We start from the raw sequence: 19,890 nt of genomic DNA, 5'->3' as shown, positions 1-19,890 counted from the left end.
GATTGCGCCACTGCACTCCAGCCTGGGTGACAGACCGAGATTCCGTCTCAAGAAAAAAAACAACAAAAAGAGATGACTAGCCTGAGTTACCTTGATGACAAGATGACCTTCTGTTGAAAAGAAAAAAGAGAATAAGCAAGTGATTATTAAGCTCTTTTTACAGTTATTTTGGTGGGGGTAGGGCCTGAAGTGACAGTCCATGATTCTGGAGGTGGCAGCGCTGTCTTGACTTGGGTGTGATGAGTCCATCCTCTTTCCATTGTCCGGACTGCAGTCTCAGTGATTAGGAGCACTAGGTAGGGTCCTTCCCAGGCTGGTTCCAGCTTCCCTTCCTTCCACCCCAGGCTGGTTCCAGCTTCCCTTCCTTCCACCCTTTGATAAGAACGTGGTCTCCGGGCTGATGCTGATGTGCTGGAAACTCCAGGGGTGGCGCCTGTGCTAGGAGGCCTTTAGTCTTAAGGGAAGAGAAGGTAGAAGATAGACCAAGTATATAATTTTTGAGGAACTGATCTTTTGTTTCAAACATAGGGATGTCAGCAGTGGAGTGTAAGTAGGGCAATCCATAGAGCATTCCATAAGGGGAGAGACCAGTATCTCTCTGAGGAGCAATCCAAATTCTTAACAAAGCAATAGGAAGACATTTAGTCCATGGCAGTCGAGTTTCTAAAGCAAACTTAGTTAAGTGGTTTTTTAGAGTCTGATTCATCTGCTCTAGTCTTCCTGAGGAGAATGGATGCCAAGGGGTAGAGTATTCCCAATTTATATCTAGTACTTGGGCTAACTTCTTAATGACATGAGCAGTGAAATGGGTTCCATTATCTGAATCAATATTTTCTATTAGTTTAAATCTGGGTACAATGTTCTCAATTAATGCTTTCACTACTTTACCAGTGATTGCACTTGAGAATGGGATTGCCTCTACCCAGTGGGTAACGTGGTCTATTATTACTAATAAGCATTTTAAATGACCAAATTGGAGGCATTTCAGTGTAATCCATCTGAACACTTTGAAATGGTCTCAGCCCTGGATTTCTTCCTCCAAGGGACGATTTCCTTGGAACCTGCTTATTAGTTTTTTTACATATTAAGTAACTGTCTATAACTTGTTTGGCCAGGGTGTAAATTCCTATACACCGATAAACCTGGAGAACTGCATCGCACATTGCATGGCATCCCCAGTGGGTCCCCTGATGTAATTGAGACAAGACCTCCCTCATGAGAGGTTTTGATAATGTTTCCCTTTGATCTGGTAATATCCATTTCCCTTCCGCATTCTCTTTAGCTCCTGTTTTTTTAACCTCTCTTTTTCAATGGAAGAGAAAATGGGGGTTGCAGTAGGAGAAGGAAGGCATGGAGTTAAATGAAAAACCGGCATTTCGGAAGAAATAGCGGCTTGTTTTGCATCTGATCTGCAAGATTATTTCCCTGACTTGTGAAAGACAAGTCCCTTTGGTGCCCTGCTACATGCACAATAGCTATCTCTTCTGGCAATTGAAGATTGTTGAGGAGATGAGCAATCAACTCTCTATGAACTAAATTTTGGCCTCTACTATTGATAAGACCCCTCTTCATCCAAATTTTCCCAAATATGTGTGCCACCCCAAAGGCACACTTATAGCCAGTGTAGATAATTCCTTCTTGGCTTTGTAAATGTCCTAAAGCTTGGCTGAGTGCAAACAGTTCACTGGTTTGAGCAGACCAATTATTAGGCAGCCTTCCTGATTCTACTTCTTCAAACGTCTCTCCATCAATCACTGAATACCCACTCTGTCTTTTCCTTTCAATCACCTCAGAGGACCATCTATGAATAAGTGCCACCCTGTTTTGAAGGGAGTTTATCCAAAGTTGGTAGAACTTCTGTATGGTAGTCAATCAAATCTAAACATACGAGCTCTTGTTTTAAGTTTGGATCCCATGTTAAAAAAATATTGCTGGATTAAGTGAATTATCAGTAGTAGTAGACTAATATTTTCTATTAGTCTAAATCTAGGTATGATGTTCTCAATTACTATTAAATCATCTTTTTCCAGTAAGATAGCCTCATATTTTAAAATTCTTGAGTCAGAGATCCACCTCCCTGCTTTCTGATTTAATATAGTTCTAACTCAGTGGGGCACACTTACTGTTAACTTCCTCCAAAGGTTACCTTCCTGCTTTCTTTGACTAATGCTGTAGCTGCAATGAATTGGATACACTGGGGCCACCTACAAGTGACTGGATCTAAGACCTTTGACAAGAAGGCCATGGACTGTTCTTGGGTGAGAATTCCTAGGGTTACCCCGTTATTTACATTAACGAAAAGGTGAAATGACTTTTCTAGGGAGGGTAGAGCTAGAACGGGGTGGCTATGAGCATCCTTTTTAATTCCTCAATTTGCTGAATTTCCTGGGAAGTCCACAAGAAATTATCAGGCTTCCACTGGGCAAGTTTCTCATAGAAGTTTACTGTTTCGGCCGGGCGCGGTGGCTCATGCCTGTAATCCCAGCACTTTGGGAGGCCGAGGCAGGCAGATCACGAGGTCAGGAGATCAAGACCATCCTAGCTAACACAGTGAAACCCTGTCTCTACTAAAAAATACAAAAAATTAGCTGAGTGTGGTGGTGGGCATCTGTAGTCCCAGCTACTCGGGAGGCTGAGGCAGAAGAATGGCCTGAACCCAGGAGGCAGAGCTTACAGTGAGCCAAGATCACCTCACTGCACTCAAGCCTGGGCGACAGAGCGAGACTCTGTCTCAAAAAAAAAAAAAAAAAAAGCCGGGCGCGGTGGCTCAAGCCTGTAATCCCAGCACTTTGGGAGGCTGAGACGGGCGGATCACGAGGTCAGGAGATCGAGACCATCCTGGCTAACATGGTGAAACCCCGTCTCTACTAAAAAATACAAAAAAAAAAACTAGCCGGGCGAGGTGGCAGGCGCCTGTAGTCCCTGCTACTCGGGAGGCTGAGGCAGGAGAATGGCATAAGCCCGGGAGGCGGAGCTTGCAGTGAGCTGAGATCCGGCCACTGCACTCCAGCCTGGGCGACAGAGCCAGACTCTGTCTCAAAAAAAAAAAAAAAAAAAAAAAAATTTTACTGTTTCATGCATATGAGTCAGATCCATCAATGACAATATCCAATTAGTCCTAAAAATGTCCTGAGTTCTTGTTTAGTTTGAGGCAAGGGTAGGGAAACAATTCTCTTTCAGGTCCTATTTTTCATTTACCTGCACTGATTAGGTAGCCTAAGTATTTAACTTCAGGTTCTACATACTGAAGTTTCCCTTTTGAAACCCACAACCCCTCACACTGCAAGTGATTGAGAATGTATGTAGTCACCTACTTCTTTTACGACTTTACCAGATATGAGAAGATCATCCACATACTGAAACAGATATATTTGTTTAGGGACTGTGACTTTTTCTAGTACTTGTTCTAGGACCTGAACAAACAGGTTGGGGGAGTCTGTGAAACCCTGGGGCAAGACTGTCCATCAATATTGTTGTCTCTGCCCCGAATAGAGGTCTTCCCACTCAAAAGTAAATATATCTCAGCTATCCTAAGCCAAGGGGCATGCCCAGAAGGCATCCTTCAAATCTATCATTGTAAACCATCGATGATCATATGGAATTTTGCTAAGAATGGTGTAAGGGATGGAAACAACGGGGTGAGTGGTCTGGACTATTTGATTAATAGCTCTAAGTTCTTGCACCAATTGATATGATTCATCTGATTTCTTGACAGGCAGGATTGGCGTTATTGTAAGAAGACATACAGGGTTCAAGAAGCCCATCTTTAATGAGACCCTCAATCACAGGCTTCAGCCTTACTCTGCCCTCTAAAGGAATGGAGTATTGCTTTCTCCTACTATTTCCCCAGGAGTTTTTAGTTTGATATGTATTGGAGGGATTTGGAGCATCCCTCTGTTTTCTTCCTTTGACCAGACATCAGGATGAATATATTTCTCATCCACAGCAGTAAGTGTAGTGAAGTAAGGACTCCTTTAGGGCCCACTGGAAGGTCTGTGCCTAGCCTTAACATTAAGTCCCTTCCTAGTAGATTAGTTCCTGCTTCAGGAATTAATAAAAATTGAATATGGGTAAATCAATCTTGATATCTGACTTCTGTGCTTTCTAAAATTTTTTTGCTTAAATCCTCCTTTTACCTCAGAGAATAAAAGTTCTTCTGAAGAGCAGGTGAGACCAGGTGAAGGGAAACAAACAGAGGAGGGTGAAGCCCCTGAATCGACAAGAAAGGTGATAAATTCACATTTAGGTTCCACCTCCAAATTTATCAAGGGCTCCTGGTGGGACTCAAAATAAAAGAGGTGGGGCCCCTGACTTCCCTATTGTTCCTCAAAAGTCCTGAGTGTGAGAGTTCTCTCTCTCTAGTTCAGGACACTCCCTCTTGAAGTGGTGTGTCTTTTCCACATTGGTAACATCTATCTTGTCCTTCTCCCTCCTCAATCCTAGCATTCTCTCCCATTGCCCCCCTATACTCCCTAGGGGGCTTATTAGTTGAGGGTCTTGGGCCTCCAGATGGAGGCTTGGGTCCTCTTAAGACCGTTCTGGGCCCCTTATAATCTCTGGCCCCTTGTCCAGCTAATTTTTATATTTTTAGTAGAGACAGAGTTTCACCTTGTCGGCCATGCTGGGGTCTCAAACTCCTGACCTCAGATGATCCACCCGCCTCGACCTCCCAAAGTGCTGGGATTCCAGCTATGAGCCACCACACCCAGCCTGTTTCTCTATTTTATCAGATAGTTTAAGTGAATGAAACCATACTTTCACTTGTATGTTAATTTTGTATTTTGCTAATTTACTGAATGTATTTGACAGGTTTTAATATACTGTTTATGGTTTTTTAAATATAAAATTGTATAATCTGCAAACAGCAACTTTTTACTCATTTTTCTTTAATTTCAATGGATTTAAAAACATTTTTTGGCTAATTCTTCTGCCACATACTTCCAGTGCTACATTAAAATAGAAGCATCGACAATGGGCACAATGTAGTTTTGTATTGGTGTCTGAAGTTGATTGAGCAAACACCTCTTCAAGTTTTCATACACTGATTTTAGATGATAAAGATCGTCTTTTGTTGGGCCCTTAGGGTGATGAGATGCCCTCTGAATTTGTAGTGAAGAGGGGTTGTAGCTTGGCCACAAGGCTGCTGGGTCTGCAGAAACTGAGTAATTGAACCACTTCAGGGACCCCTGTACAGGCCAAGGTCTGCAGGCCTGCCTATATGGCTATAAATATGTGCCTTCCTCCAGGTCTTTGGAATGGCAAGACCTCTGCCAGACTGTGGCTGGGAGGAGTTTCAGATGATTACAGAGGAAGTTCAGAATTCTTAGTGGGACCAAGTTGGGTGAACCCTATCCTGGTCTGTAGCCAAGAAAAGTGGTCAGGTAGTTTTCCATCTGAATGAGGGCCTGCCTTCTGAATAGAACACTTCTCAACCTTAAGCTTTAACAGTTTCACAACTCCCTCCCTGGATCTCAGATCTCTCATAGAGACACTTATTTTAGAGATGACATCTTGCTACATAACCCAGGCTGACCTCGAAATCCTGGCCTGAAGCTGTTCTCCATTATTAATGTACCATGTAGCTGTCATTACAAGTGTGAGCCATAATGCCTGGTTCTCTAATAAAGGCATTTATTTATTTCTCTGAAACTCTCTCCTTCAGGCTGGAGTGCAGTGGCGCCATCTCACCTCACTGCAACCTCTGCCTCCCAGGTTTAAGCAATTCTCCTGCCTCAGCCTCCTGAGGAGCTAGGATTACAGTCGTGTGCCACCACAACCACCTATTTTTTTTTTTTTTTTTGTATTTTTAGTAGAGACAGGGTTTCACCATGTTTGCCATGCTGGTCTCAAACTCCTGACCTCGTGATCTGCCCATCTCAGCGTCCCAAAGTGCTGGGATTAAGGGCATCAGCCACCATGCCCAGACAATAAAGGCATTTGTGTCAGGGATGGCTGATTTTTTTTTTGCTGTAAGGGGATATCAAAATAGGGAATTTTTAATCTTTTCATCTTACTGATGTTACTCTCCCTATACCTTCTATTTCCTATTTCAAATTTGTCTGTAATTTTAGATTTACATATTTAGGACAATATGCTAGAATTTGCATGTCATGCATGAATTACATAATTAATAGGCACTCTATTTATCAAAATAGTTACTTATAAATTTAAGATTGCTGCAGGCAAGAAGGAATTACAGAATTTTCATCTTTCTTCACCTATATCTAAAGAATAACAGTTTATTTCCTAATATTTTCTTTCACATGTCAGAGTGCCTAACCCTGTTCTGCAAAGTATACGTTTATATTTTCTGTGTTTAACAATGTAAGGCTATTCTTGGCTTCTCAAGTTGGATTGCAGCAGTTTCATTTTGTGTGAGAATAGCATATATTTTAAACATAACAAGTAACCCTAGTTTCTTTTAAATGCTTATTTATTAAAAGCTTCTCACAGCTGGGTGCCGTGGCTCACGACTGTAATCCCAACAGTTTGGGAGACTGAGGCGAGCGGATCACGAGGTCAGAAGATCGAGACCATCCTGGCTAACACAGTGAAACCCCGTCTCTACAAAAAATACAAAAAAAATTTAGCCGGGCATGGTGACAGACGCCTGTAGTCCCAGCTACTGGGGATGCTGAGGCAGGAGAACGGAGTGAACCCAGGAGGCAGAACTTGGAGTTAGCTGAGATCACATCACTGCACTCCAGCCTGGGTGACAGAGAGAGACTCCAGCCTGGGTGACAGAGAGAGACTCCGTGAAAATTTTCTGCTGCTTTTGTTATCTACATAAACAAAGATATCACCTACAAATAATAGTTAACTAATTTCCAGTTTTATTCATTACAAATATTTTTATTTAACATCTTTTTTCTGGCTTAAATTATTTTTCCTTGGCCGGGCGCGGTGGCTCAAGCCTGTAATCCCAGCACTTTGGGAGGCCGAGGCGGGCGGATCACGAGGTCAGGAGATCGAGACCATCCTGGCTAACACTGTGAAACCCCGTCTCTACTAAAAAATACAAAAAACTAGCCGGGCGAGGTGGTGGGCGCCTGTAGTCCCAGCTACTCCGGAGGCTGAGGCAGGAGAATGGCGTAAACCCGGGAGGCGGAGCTTGCAGTGAGCTGAGATCCGGCCACTGCACTCCAGCCTGGGCTACAGAGCGAGACTCCGTCTCAAAAAAAAAAAAAAATTATTTTTCCTTTATGCACCACTTTATACATTCACACACACATAGAACAATAAAAATATATCCAATTACTTGATTTTGGTTGAATTTTCATTAAAATAAGTGTTAACAATGATTATTTGTTTTCTGTTTGAAGAGGGCTTTTATTGTTATACTCAAGAGTGTTGTTTCTGGAGACAAAGCTGCCTATAATTTAATAGGCAGATTCTGAAAAAAATTTGACACATAAGCCATAAAATTTTACATTAATAAATAAAAGACAAAGCAGAAAGTATAGATTTGCTTTCAGCATTCTGGAGGTGCTTAGTTTTTTATTAACCACCTTATTAAAATTTGTCTTGTTCCAATAATTGTTCTTTTCTCCTGAAAATAAAAGTTTAACCTATGGGAACAATATTCTTACATTCATTGGCTGTTTAAAGCCACTGGCAAAGTGATTAGTAGAGACATTACTTTATTATGTACCAAATAGTATATTGTTACCATCTTTTACTTACACCTTTGAGTAAGGTGGGATAGGTTAGTGGCATAATAATGCTTCATTAAATGCACAATAGTCTTAACATAGTAAAAAAACATCAAATTAAATTAAGTTCACTCATAATCTAACAATTTTTAAATGTACTGCATTTTGTGAGATAAAAGTACAATATACTAATTTAGTTTAATGTACTTTTCTCTATAATTATCACTATAACGTTGAAAAGTATTACTCTGAACACCTACCTTATACATTACTTAATATACATTAACTACAAAGAGCCTCTCCACTTATATTTTCATCATGCATCTTACATTTTAATGTCCTTACTTGTATAGAAAAGGTCATAAATGCCCAACTAATAAAAAAGTATCGCTAATATATCTGATGCAGCAAAAATTGAACACATGCTTTTACATATGAATACAATAAGAATAAAATAACAGCATAAAGCAATTTGAAAGCTGGATTACATCATTATTCACTTTTCAGAAAATTTTTTTTAAGGAAGCAAGTATACTTTTTTTATTTTATTTTTTGAGATGGAGTCTTGCTCTGTTACCCAGGCTGGACAATGGTGTGACCTCAGCTCACTGCAATCTCCGCTTCCTGGGTTCAAGCAATTCCAGTTCTCTGCCTCAGCCTCCCAAGTAGCTGGGATTATAGGCGCCCATCACCATGCCCAGCTAATTTTTGTATTTTTAGTAGAGACAGGATTTCACCATCTTGGCCAGGCAGGTCTTGAACTCCTGACCTTGTGATCCACCTGCCTCGGCCTCCCAAAGTGCTGGGATTACAGGTGTGAGCCACCATGCCTGGCCAGAACAAGTATACTTTTAATGTAATTACAATGCTTCTAAAAATCTACTTTTAGTTACACACAAATATTTTTGTTTGTTTGTTTGTTTGGAGAGGGAGTTTCACTCTTGTTGCCCAGGCTGGAGTAAAATGATCTCCACTCTCAACCTCTGTTTCCCAGGTTCAAGCCTCCTGAGTAGCTGGGATTACAGGCATGTGCCACCACACATGACTAATTTTATATTTTTAGTAGAGATGGGGTTTCTCTGTGTTGGTCAGGCTGATCTCAAACTCCCGACCTCAGGTGATCCTCCCACCTCAGCCTCCCAAAGTGCTGGGATTACAGGCATTAGCCACCGTGCCCGGTCACAAATAATTATCTAAAGAGTGTTTCCAAATTCATTACGTTTGCAGGAATCTTCTTCAATATACATTCACCGATGTTGAACAAAGCTTGGCAACCGCTTTAGGGTTTCCTTCTAATACAAAACGCGTGCAATAAGATCTGTAATACAAGCAAAGATACTACAAACCCCTTTATATTTGTAATGCTTGTCTTCAGAATCAATACTCTTCTTCACCTTAAAGGCTTATATTTTCTCAAAGATTTTTTTCACAGTAATTTCTCTTTTGTTTTTAATAACTATGAACCATCTTACGTTGAGTAAGATGTGATGGGCATTAATGGCTTTTCCATATTCTTTATATTTGTACAATTTTTCTCAAGGATAATAGCTTTCCTGTGAAATAAGGTGTAAGCACTGATTAAGTTTTGCCACATTCTTCATACTTGTGCGTGTTTTGGAAGTATGAATTAGCTTACCTACAATAAAGTGTGGCAACTATTGGGAGGCCGAGACGGGCGGATCACGAGGTCAGGAGATCGAGACCATCCTGGCTAAGAGTGAAACCCCGTCTCTACTAAAAAAAAAATACAAAAAAAACGAGCCGGGCGAGGTGGCGGGCGCCTGTAGTCCCAGCTACTCGGGAGGCTGAGGCAGGAGAATGGCGTAAACCCGGGAGGCGGAGCTTGCAGTGAGCTGAGATCCGGCCACTGCACTCCAGCCCGGGCAACAGAGCGAGACTCCGTCTCAAAAAGAAAAAAAAAAAAAAAAAAAAGTGTGGCAACTATATAAAGGCTTTGTCACATTTCATACATTTCTATGGTTTCACAGAGTGTAATTTTTTTTAATGCGTAGAAAAGTTGGAGGTGTTGGGAAAAGCACTGTCACATCTTTCAGGTTTGTAGAGTTCCTCTTCAGCATGAATTATCGCCATGTCTCTTAAGAATTGAGAACTTGTGGCTGGGAATTGAGGCTCATGCCTGTCATCCCAGGACTTTAGAAGCCAAGGTGAGTGGATCACCTGAGGTCAGGAGTTCAAGACCAGTCTGGCAAATATGGCAAAAGCCTGTCTCTACTGAAAATACAAAAACGAGCTGGGTGTGGTGGTGGGCACCTATAATCCCAGCTACTCAGGAGGCTGAGGAAGGAGAAAGGCTTTAACCCAGGAGGCCGAGGTCGCAGTAAGCTGAGATCATACCATTGCACTCCAGCCTGGGTCACAAGAGTGAAACTGCATCCCAAAAAATAAATAAATGAATAAAAATAAAAGAACTGAGAACTTGTTATAGGCTTTGCCACATTCTTCACATTTGTAGGGTGTCTGTCCAGTATGAATTATGTGTTATAAGGGTTGAGAACTTCCTTAAAAAGTTTTGTCAGCCAGGCACAATGGCTCATGCCTGTAATCCCAACACTTTGGGAGGCCAAAGCAGGCAGACTACCTGAGGTTAGGACTTTGAGACCAGCCTGACCAACATGGAGAAACCCCATCTCTACTAAAAATACAAAATTAGCCAGGTGTGGTGGCGCATGCCTATAATCCTAGCTACTCAAGAAGGCTGAAGCAGGAGAGTCGCTTGAACCCAGGAGGTGGAGGCCTTGGTGAGCCAAAATTGCACCATTGCACTCCAGCCTGGGCAACAAGAGCGAAACTCACTCTCAAACAAAAATAAATAAATAATAATAATAAAATAAAGCTTTGTTACATTCTTGGTTTCTGTCCAATATGAATTCTCTTATGTTTATTAAGGTCTGAGGACCAGTTAAAACCTTTGCCACATTCTTTACATTTGTAAGGTTGCTCTCCAGTATGAGCTGCCTTATGTTCCATTAGATTTGAGGATGTAGTATAGGCTTTGCCACATTCTTCACATTTGTAGGGTTTCTCTCCAGTGTGAGTTCTCCTATGTTTATGGAGACCTGCAGACCATGTAAAAGCTTTGCCACATTTTTCACATTTGTATGGCTTCTCTCCAGTATGAATTATCTTATGCATAGTAAGGTGTGAGGAACGAGTGAAGGCTTTGTCACATTCTTCACATTTGTATGGTTTCTCTCCCGTATGAATCTTCTCGTGTTTACGAAGGATTGAGGATGAAATAAAGGCTTTGCCACATTTATCACACTTGTATGGTTTCTCTCCAGTATGAATTTTCTTATGTGAAGAAAGAGTTGCAGGATGGTTAAAAGCTTTGCCACATTCTTTACATTTGTAGGGTTGTTCTCCAGTATGGATTATCTTATGTGTAGTAAGGGTATAGGAGTGCTTAAAGACTTTGCCACATTCTTCACATTTGTAGGGTTTCCCTCCAGTATGAATTTTCTTATGTCTAGTAAGGTTGCAAGAGTAGTTAAAGGCTTTGTCACATTCTTCACATTTGTAGGATTTCCCTCCAGTATGAATTTTCTTATGTGTAGTAAGAGTTGAGAACTGCTTACAAGCTTTGCCACATTCTATATATTTGAAAGGTTTTTTCCCAGTATGTCCTCTCTTTTGTCTGTTTGAATTTGAAAATTGATGAAACACTTTCACATATTTATCACATTGAAATATTTTGCTCTGGGTAGTTGTCAAACATTGGTTAAGTTCATTATGACCTCTTTTGTGTACCTCACACTCATCCACGCTTTCACAGCCTTTTTTAAACTGTAAATTGCCATGTCCACATTTTTCAAATTTTCTAAGTATCACTTTTTGGAAAGAATCTTTTATACTTTGCTCTGGCCGAAGGTCTTGGGCAAAATGAGAACACAAAACTGAAAGAAACAATAAAAACACATTACTTCAATTGCTAGACTCAGATAAATATACTTTACAAATATAACTTATAAAGTTATACAAACTACATAAGCAAGATGACATAGCAAAATACCTCAAGCTGTAATTTCTTCCTAGACATATAAATGTAACAAAAACATACTGCCCAAAATACATTTGTGAAAAATTTATAAACGAGTTAAGTGTGTGAAAGGCCCTGAGTAAGCATAAAGCAAACAGTCACAAAGAAGATAAAGAAAAGTCTGTTACTTATATGCAACAGCTCTTCTTGCTCCCCAGCATAACATTGTGCCTTTAAAAGTAAATTGCCAACCTGGTGCAGTGGCTCACGTCTGTAATACCAGCACTGTGGGAGGCTGATGTGAATCACTTGAGGTCAGGAGTTCAAGGCCAGCCTGACCAAGATGGTGAAACCTATCTCTACTAAAATTACAAAAAGTTAGCCAGTCATGGTCATTGGCAGCTGTAATGCTAACTACTCAGGAGGCCAAGGCATGAGAATTTCTTGAATCCAGGAGGCGGAGATTGCAGTAAGCCAAGATTGCACCACTGCACTCTGGCCTGGGCAATAGAGCGAGACTCTGTTTCAAAAAAATAATAATAATAATAAAATAAATTGCCAACAAGGCATAATGGCTCATGCCTGTAATTCCAGCAATTTGGGAGGGCAAAGCAGGAGGATCACCTGAGGTCAGGAGTTTGAGACCAGCCTGAACAACATGGTAAAACTCCATCTCTACTAAAATACAAAAAAAAATTAGCCAGGCATGGTCACAGGTACCTGCAATCCTAGCTACTTTGGAGGCAGAAGCAGGAGAATTGTTTCAACTGTGGAGGTAGAGAATGTAGCGAGCAAAGATCATGCCACTGCACTCCAGACTGGGTAAGAGTGAAACTCTGTCTCATATACATACACAAAAATGTAAATTGTGCCAACTCCTGGTTTCCTTTTTAAAAAACAATGTATGTACATTGGTACATACATCTTTATTTCTGTCTTCTAGGAGCTACCAGATAAAGTGTCCCATGACACAAAATGCTGAAAACAATGGTGATATACATTGGAATGACAGTTTGCTGTGTCTAAAGGTAAATTATAGAGAAGCAGAGAAACTGCGGTACCCCAAACAGGGAATGGGTATAGCAAGTGATTACTATTAAGAAGAAATACAAATAAGCTGATTTAACTAAACAATAAACACAAAATTTTAGACAAGATTCATCCTAAAAACATGTTTGAGAAATTCCCAGAATCTCTAGCCAAGACAATTGATTTCAGACTACACCAGGACAAAGCTATATTACAAAGATTGTAACAGGTAGCTTTTTGTTAATTTCCAAATCTCTATCAAAGATTGTAATGTATACCAAATATTAAAACAACATGGCCCCATCAAAACAATTTTCAAAAGCATCCATAAAAAGTATATAAAGTAATTTTTTAAATTCCAAATGAATTGAACAGCCCAGTGTTGGAGGCTCATTCCTGTAATCCCAACACACTGGGAGATCAAGGTGGGAAAATCACATGAGGTCAGGAGTTTGAGACCAGCCTGGCCAACACGGTGAAACCCTGTATCTACTAAAAATACAAAAATTAGCTGGGCATGGTGGCAAGTGCCCGTAATCCCAGCCACTTGAAAGGCTGACACAGGAGAATTGCTTGAACCTGGGTGGGGAAGGTTACAGTGAGTGGAGATTGTACCACTGCACTGCAGCCTGGGCAACAGAGCAACACTGTTTCAAAAATAAAATAAAAAAGGCCAGGCATGGTGGCTGATGCCTGTAAACCCAGCACTTTAGGGGGCTGAGGTGGGTGGATCATTTGAGGTCAGCAGTTCAAGATCAGCCTGGCTGAGATCGCACCATTGCACTCCAGCCTTGGTGACAGAAAAAGACTCTGTATAAGAAAAAAAACAGAAACCCAGATAACTACTGAAAATCAGAAAAAATGAGAATAAAAAGAAATACTAAAATATCCAAAAATTGTGGATATAAAAAATACAAAAAATAACTGAAAAATTTATTAAAACACGATGTAAACATGAAAAACTGTATAAACAAACTTAGATACACAGAAATATATTTATAACAAACACACATATAAGCAAAATTTCAAAAATCACATAATGATGCTCCATTTATAAGGATAGTCACATGAGGTAACCAGTGAATTTTTTTTCTAGACACAGTTTCACTGTTGTTGCCTAAGCTGGAGTGCAATAACATAACCTCAGCTCACTGCAACCTCCGCCTCCAGGGTTCAAGAGATTCTCCTGTATCAGCCTCACGAGTAGCTGGGATTACAGGCATGCGCCACCATGCCTGGCTAATTTTTTGTATTTTTAGTAGAAACAGGGTTTCACCATGTTAGCCAGGCTTGTCTCGAACTTCTGACCTCAGGTGGTCTGCCTGCCTTGGGCTCCCAAAATGCTGGGATTACAGGCATGAGCCACTGCACCCGACACCAGTGAATTTATTTAAAACATTTTTTCACCTCAGAAAAAAAATTGTGATATTGCTGAAGTTATTAAAAAAAAAAAAAAAAGAAGGCTGTCAAATGGGAATAATGCCATCAACAAAATTGTACTACCTGGGCAATAGAGACTCAGTTTTGGAAAAAAAAAAAAAAAAAAAAGATGGTGCCGGGCAGGGTGGCTCAAGCCTGTAGTCCCAGCACTTTGGGAGGCCGAGATGGGTGTATCACGAGGTCAGGAGATCGAGTCCATCCTGGATAACATGATGAAACCCCGTCTCTAAAAAAAAAAAATACAAAAAAACTAGCCAGGCGACGTGGCCGGCGCCTGTAGTCCCAGCTACTCAGGAGGCTGAGGCAGGAGAATGGAGTAAACCCGGGAGGTGGAGCTTTCAGTGAGCTGAGATCCGGCCACTGCACTCCAGCCTGGGTGACAGAGCGAGACTCTGTCTCAAAAAAAATAAAAATAAAAATAAACCCCATTCTACTAAAAATATAAAAAATTAGCTGGGCGCCTAAAATCCCAGCTACTCGGGAGGCTGAAGGAGAATTGCTTGAACCCAGGAGGCAGAGGTTTCAGTGAGCTGAGATCGCACCACTGCACTTCAGCCTGGGCAATAGAGCAAGATTCCATCTCAAGAAAAAAAAAAAAAGAAAGAAAAAAAAAGCAACACAGGACCTGGAAGACATATTTGAATATCCACGTTTATTGCATCAGTATTCACAAAAGCCAAAAGACTGAAGCAACTCAGATGTCTCTTGATTTATAAACATATGAAAATATGTAACATATACATACAATGGAATATTATTCCACCTTGAAAAGAATAATCTTGCCACATTTTAAGATGAACATTGAAAATATTATGTCATTTGAATTAATCGAGTAACAAAATTATCGATACCATATGATACCACTTATATGAGCTATCTTTTTTTTTTTTTTTTTTTTTGAGACGGAGTCTCGCTCTGTCACCCGGGCTGGAGTGCTGTGGCCGGATCTCAGCTCACTGCAAGCTCCGCCTCCCAGGTTCACGCCATTCTCCTGCCTCAGCCTCCCGAGTAGCTGGGACTACAGGCGCCGCCACCTCGCCCGGCTAGTTTTTTGTAGTTTTTAGTAGAGATGGGGTTTCATCATGTTAGCCAGGATGGTCTTGATCTCCTGACCTCATGATCCGCCCGTCTCGGCCTCCCAAAGTGCTGGGATTACAGGGTTGAGCCACCGCGCCCGGCCTATATGAGCTATCTTAAGTAGTCAAATCATAAAAACAGGAAGTGGAAGGTTTGTCTGTCAAGGGCTAGAGGGTAAAATGAGCAGTTGTTACTTAATGGGTATTGAGCTTTAGTTTTACAAGATGTGGTGTCTAGAAGTCTTTTACATAACAATGAGAATATACTTAACATGTCTGAAATGAACAGCTTTTTCTTTTTTTCTTTTAAGACAGGGTCTCACTCTGTCATTCAAACTGAAATGTAGTGGCACAACTTTGACTCCCCATCAATCTCCCAAGTAGCAGGTACCACAGCTGCACACCACCATGCCTGGCAATTATTAAATTATTTTTATAGAGAGGGGTCTCCATATCTTTCCCAGGCTGGTCTCAAACTTTTGGGCTTCAGAGATCCTCCTGTGTTGGCCTCCCAAAATCCTGGGATTACAGATGGGAGCCACAACCATGCCTGGCCCTGAAAATGTACAATTGAATTAAGACGGTAAATTTTATGTTATGTGTTTTTAAAACAATTTTTTTCAAGAAAACTGAAAAAAAAAACAAAAACCAAAATTACAAATCTTTTTGACAATGACCTTCAAATAAAAGAAGCGTTTCTCTCACAAAAGGAAATATATGTTCATCATTAAACACATGGTGAAAAAAAGACTATCTCCATGACTACTCACTTAGACAAGATAAAGTTTATGGTCAGTTCTGCCTATATAGAAACCAACAGTTGCCGGGCGTGGGGGCTCACGCCTGTAATCCCAGCACTTTGGGAGGCCAAGGCAGTCGGATCACGAAGTCAGGAGATCAAGACCATCCTGGCTAACATGGTGAAACCCCGTCTGCACTAAAAGTACAAAAAAAAATTAGCCAGGCATGGTGGCGGGTGCCTGTAGTCCTAGCTACTTGGGAGGCTGAGGCAGGAGAATGGCGTGAACCCAGAGGCGAAGCTTGCAGTGAGCCGAGATTGTGCCACTGCACTCCAGCCTGGGCAACAGTGCAAGACTCCGTCTAAAAAAAAAAAAAAAAAGAAACCCACCCAGTTATCCGAGGGAATGCTCTCTGGTACTCAATAAAAACCATACTCATCAATATCCAGACATAAGGCCCACCATATGCAGACCTGACTACAAAAACATGCTCTAATGTCTTCCCTATGGAGCAAAGCCCTGAAGGATATGCAGTCTGTACAAAAATAAAACGAGAATTTTATTGGGTAGTTTTCTTGGGTGGTCCCAAGACCCTGTAACAAGCTAACTAAAGGTGGACCCTAGTGCAGACCCAGCAGCCTTGTGACCAATCTACAATCCCTCTTCACTACAAATTCAGAGGGCGTCTCATCACCCTAAGGGCCCAACAAAAGATCTTTACCTTCTAAAATCAGTTTATAAAAACTTGAAGAGGTGTGCCGGGTGCAGTGGCTCAAGCCTGTAATCCCAGCACTTTGGGAGGCCGAGATGGGTGGATCACAAGGTCAGGAGATCGAGACCATCCTGGCTAACACGGTGAAACCCCATCTCTACTAAAACATACAAAAAACTAGCCGGGCGAGGTGGCGGGCGCCTGTAGTCCCGGCTACTCGGGAGGCTGAGGCAGGAGAATGGCGTGAATCTGGGAGGCGGAGCTTGCAGTGAGCTGAGATCCGGCCACTGCACTCCAGCCTGGGCGACAGAGCGAGACTCCGTCTCAAAAACAAAAAAAAAAACAAAAAAAAAAAAAACAAAAAAAAAACTTGAAGAGGTGTTTGCGCCATCAAATTTAGGAACCAATACAAAACTATATTGCGTCCATTGTCAATGCTTCTATTTTAATGTAGCACTGGAAGCATGTGAAAGAAGAATTAATCAAAGAAAAAAATCCATTGAAATTAAAGAAAAATAAGTAAAAAGTTGCTGTTTGTAGATAATACAATCTTATATTTAAAAATCAATAAATAGTACATTAAAACCTGTCTAAAGTGATAAATACACTCAGTAAATTAGCAAAATATAAAATTAACATACAAGTATATGTATGGTCTCATACACTTAAAACAAACTATCTGATAAAATAGAGGAAGAAAAAAGTCTTACTTACTATAGCATTAAGTCGTAACTTTCTTAGAATAAGATTAACCAAGGAGGTAAAAAATCTTTACAATAAAAAAACTATGGGCCAGGCATGGTGGCTCACGCTTGTAATCCCACCACTTTGGGAGGTCGCGGTGGGTGGATCACGAGGTCAGGAGTTCAAGACCAGCCTGGCCAACATGGTGAAACCCCAACTCTACAAAAAGTACAAAAAAAAAATTAGCTGAGCATGGTGGTGGGCACCTGTAATCTCAGCTATTTGGGAGGCTGAGGCAGAGAATAGCTTGAACCCAGGAGGCAGAGGTTGCAGTGAGCAGAGATTGCACCACTGCACTCCAGCCTGGCAACTGAGCAAGACTCTGTCTCAAAAAAAAAAAAAGAACTATGAAAAACTAGAGAAGATTCAAATAAATTTTAAATTTGCCATATTATCCTGAGTGATCTATAGATTCAATAAACTTCTTATCAAAATTGCAGTGGTTTTTTTTTCATACTAATAGTTCTAATACATTTCTAAAAGTTAAATGAAACTAAAATAACTTTGATAGCTAAAGCAATCTTGAGGAAAAAGATCAAAGCAGAAGGATATCATACTTACAATTTCAAACTATATTTCAAGACTATCTGGTAATAAAAACAGAATGGACTGTGCAGAAAAAATGAGCAAAAAGGCAACAAAAACTAATACTCTCACACATTTCAGATCTGATGCAAAAAGACAACTTAAAAAACAGTTTTAGTTTCTTGAAATCACGCAGATATTTGTGTGTCCCCAAAACAATGGAAAAGCAGCTGCAGTCTCTTAGGTACCATAAAGAAGAATTTGGCTCTCACTGTGAACTTGAAGGAAGCTCACGGAAAGAATAGTAGAATTCTTAGAGAATTTAAAAGCATGAGACAGAAGATGTCCCTTTGTGAGCGAAAAATTAAATAAATTAAATAAATAAATAAATAAATAAATACAGCTGCCCAGGAACTATTTCCTTTGGAACACAGCTTCCCGAATCACATTTTAAGGGCTGGCTTTCCCTTTGACCTTGGGACCTCTTATCTGTGTCGTCTGTTGCATTCATTTTCACTCGCACCTACCTGAGGGGTTGGCAGTCATCTTATGTCTCTTCACAGTCAAAGGTTTTTCTCCTTGCTCCAGACGGGTGATCAGGTCTGGCTTGGACACAACAATACCTGTTTCATTAAAAATAAATAGCATGAATCTTGCTTATATTCTCCAATTACAACCTAGTAAAGTGTTCAGAAGGCCGGGCACGGTGGCTCAAGCCTGTAATCCCAGCACTTTGGGAGGCCGAGATGGGCGGATCACGAGGTCAGGAGATCGAGACCATCCTGGCTAATACGGTGAAACCTCGTCTCTACTAAAAAATACAAAAAACTAGCTGGGCGAGGTGGCGGGCGCCTGTAGTCCCAGCTGCTCGGGAGGCTGAGGCAGGAGAATGGCGTGAACCCGGGAGGCAGAGCTTGCAGTGAGCTGAGATCCGGCCACTGCACTCCAGCCTGGGGGACAGAGCGAGACTCCGTCTCAAAAAAAAAAAAAAAAGTGTTCAGCAAAAAGCATGTAATAAAATATTCTAGTAAATTCATACCAAAATACTAATTTATAACAAATTTCTAAATATTTAGAAAATACTTTCAACTTGTAGGTTTCTTTTTCTTTTGGAGATGGAGTAAAATAAGTAAAAAGTTTCTGTTTGTAGATCATAAAGTCTTATATTTAAAAAACCATATGCAGTACTTAAAAAACCATAAACAGTACTTTAAAACCTTTCTGGCCGGGCGCAGTGGCTCAAGCCTGTAATCCCAGCACTTCGGAAGGCCGAGACAGGCGGATCACAAGGTCAGGAGATGAGACCATCCTGGCTAACACGGTGAAACCCCATCTCTACTAAAAAATACAAAAAACTAGCAGGGCGAGGTGGTGAGCGCCTGTAGTCCCAGCTACTCGGGAGGCTGAGGCAGGAGAATGGCGTAAACCCAGGAGGCGGAGCTTGCAGTGAGCTGAGATCCGGCCACTGCACTCCAGCCCACGACAGAGCGAGACTCCGTCTCAAAAAAAAAAAAAAAAAACACCTTTCTAAACTGACAAATACACTACTCAGTAAATTAGCACAACATAAAATTAACATACAAGGCGGGCGCGGTGGCTCAAGCCTGTAATCCCAGCACTTTGGGAGGCCGAGACGGGCGGATCACGAGGTCAGGAGATCGAGACCATCCTGGCTAACACGGTGAAACCCCGTCTCTACTAAAAAATACAAAATCTAGCCGGGCGAGATGGCGGTGCCTGTAGTCCCAGCTACTCGGGAGGCTGAGGCAGGAGAATGGCGTGAACCCGGGAGGTGGAGCTTGCAGTGAGCTGAGATCCGGCCACTGCACTCCAGCCTGGGCGACAGAGCGAGACTCCGTCTCAAAAAAAAAAAAAAAAAAAAAAATTAACATACAAGTATATGGTCTCAAACACTTAAACTATCTGATAAAACAGAGAAGGAAAAAGTCTCATTTACTATAGCATTAAATAAATT

The 19,890-nt window shown here is 41.2% G+C and overlaps 1 protein-coding gene and 1 pseudogene across 2 annotated transcripts in view; both read right to left on the bottom strand.

Moving 5' to 3' along the window:
- The window catches only part of LOC117093725, a 433,995-nt pseudogene that overhangs the window by 74,295 nt on the left and 339,810 nt on the right, over positions 1-19,890 (bottom strand). The window lies entirely within an intron of this gene.
- The window catches only part of LOC117091330 (zinc finger protein 486-like), a 39,292-nt gene continuing 29,391 nt past the window's right edge, over positions 9,990-19,890 (bottom strand). Inside the window, 2 exon segments of the mRNA XM_033223582.1 lie at positions 9,990-11,566; positions 18,443-18,538. Coding sequence (XP_033079473.1) covers positions 10,512-11,566; positions 18,443-18,538 — 1,151 coding nt within the window. The 3' untranslated portion in view covers positions 9,990-10,511.

This window comes from Trachypithecus francoisi, unplaced genomic scaffold (genome assembly GCF_009764315.1).
Source record: "Trachypithecus francoisi isolate TF-2019V2 unplaced genomic scaffold, Tfra_2.0 Lachesis_group12, whole genome shotgun sequence".
NCBI classification, from domain to species: domain Eukaryota; kingdom Metazoa; phylum Chordata; class Mammalia; order Primates; family Cercopithecidae; genus Trachypithecus; species Trachypithecus francoisi.
This window is presented reverse-complemented; position numbering and strand designations above follow the sequence as displayed.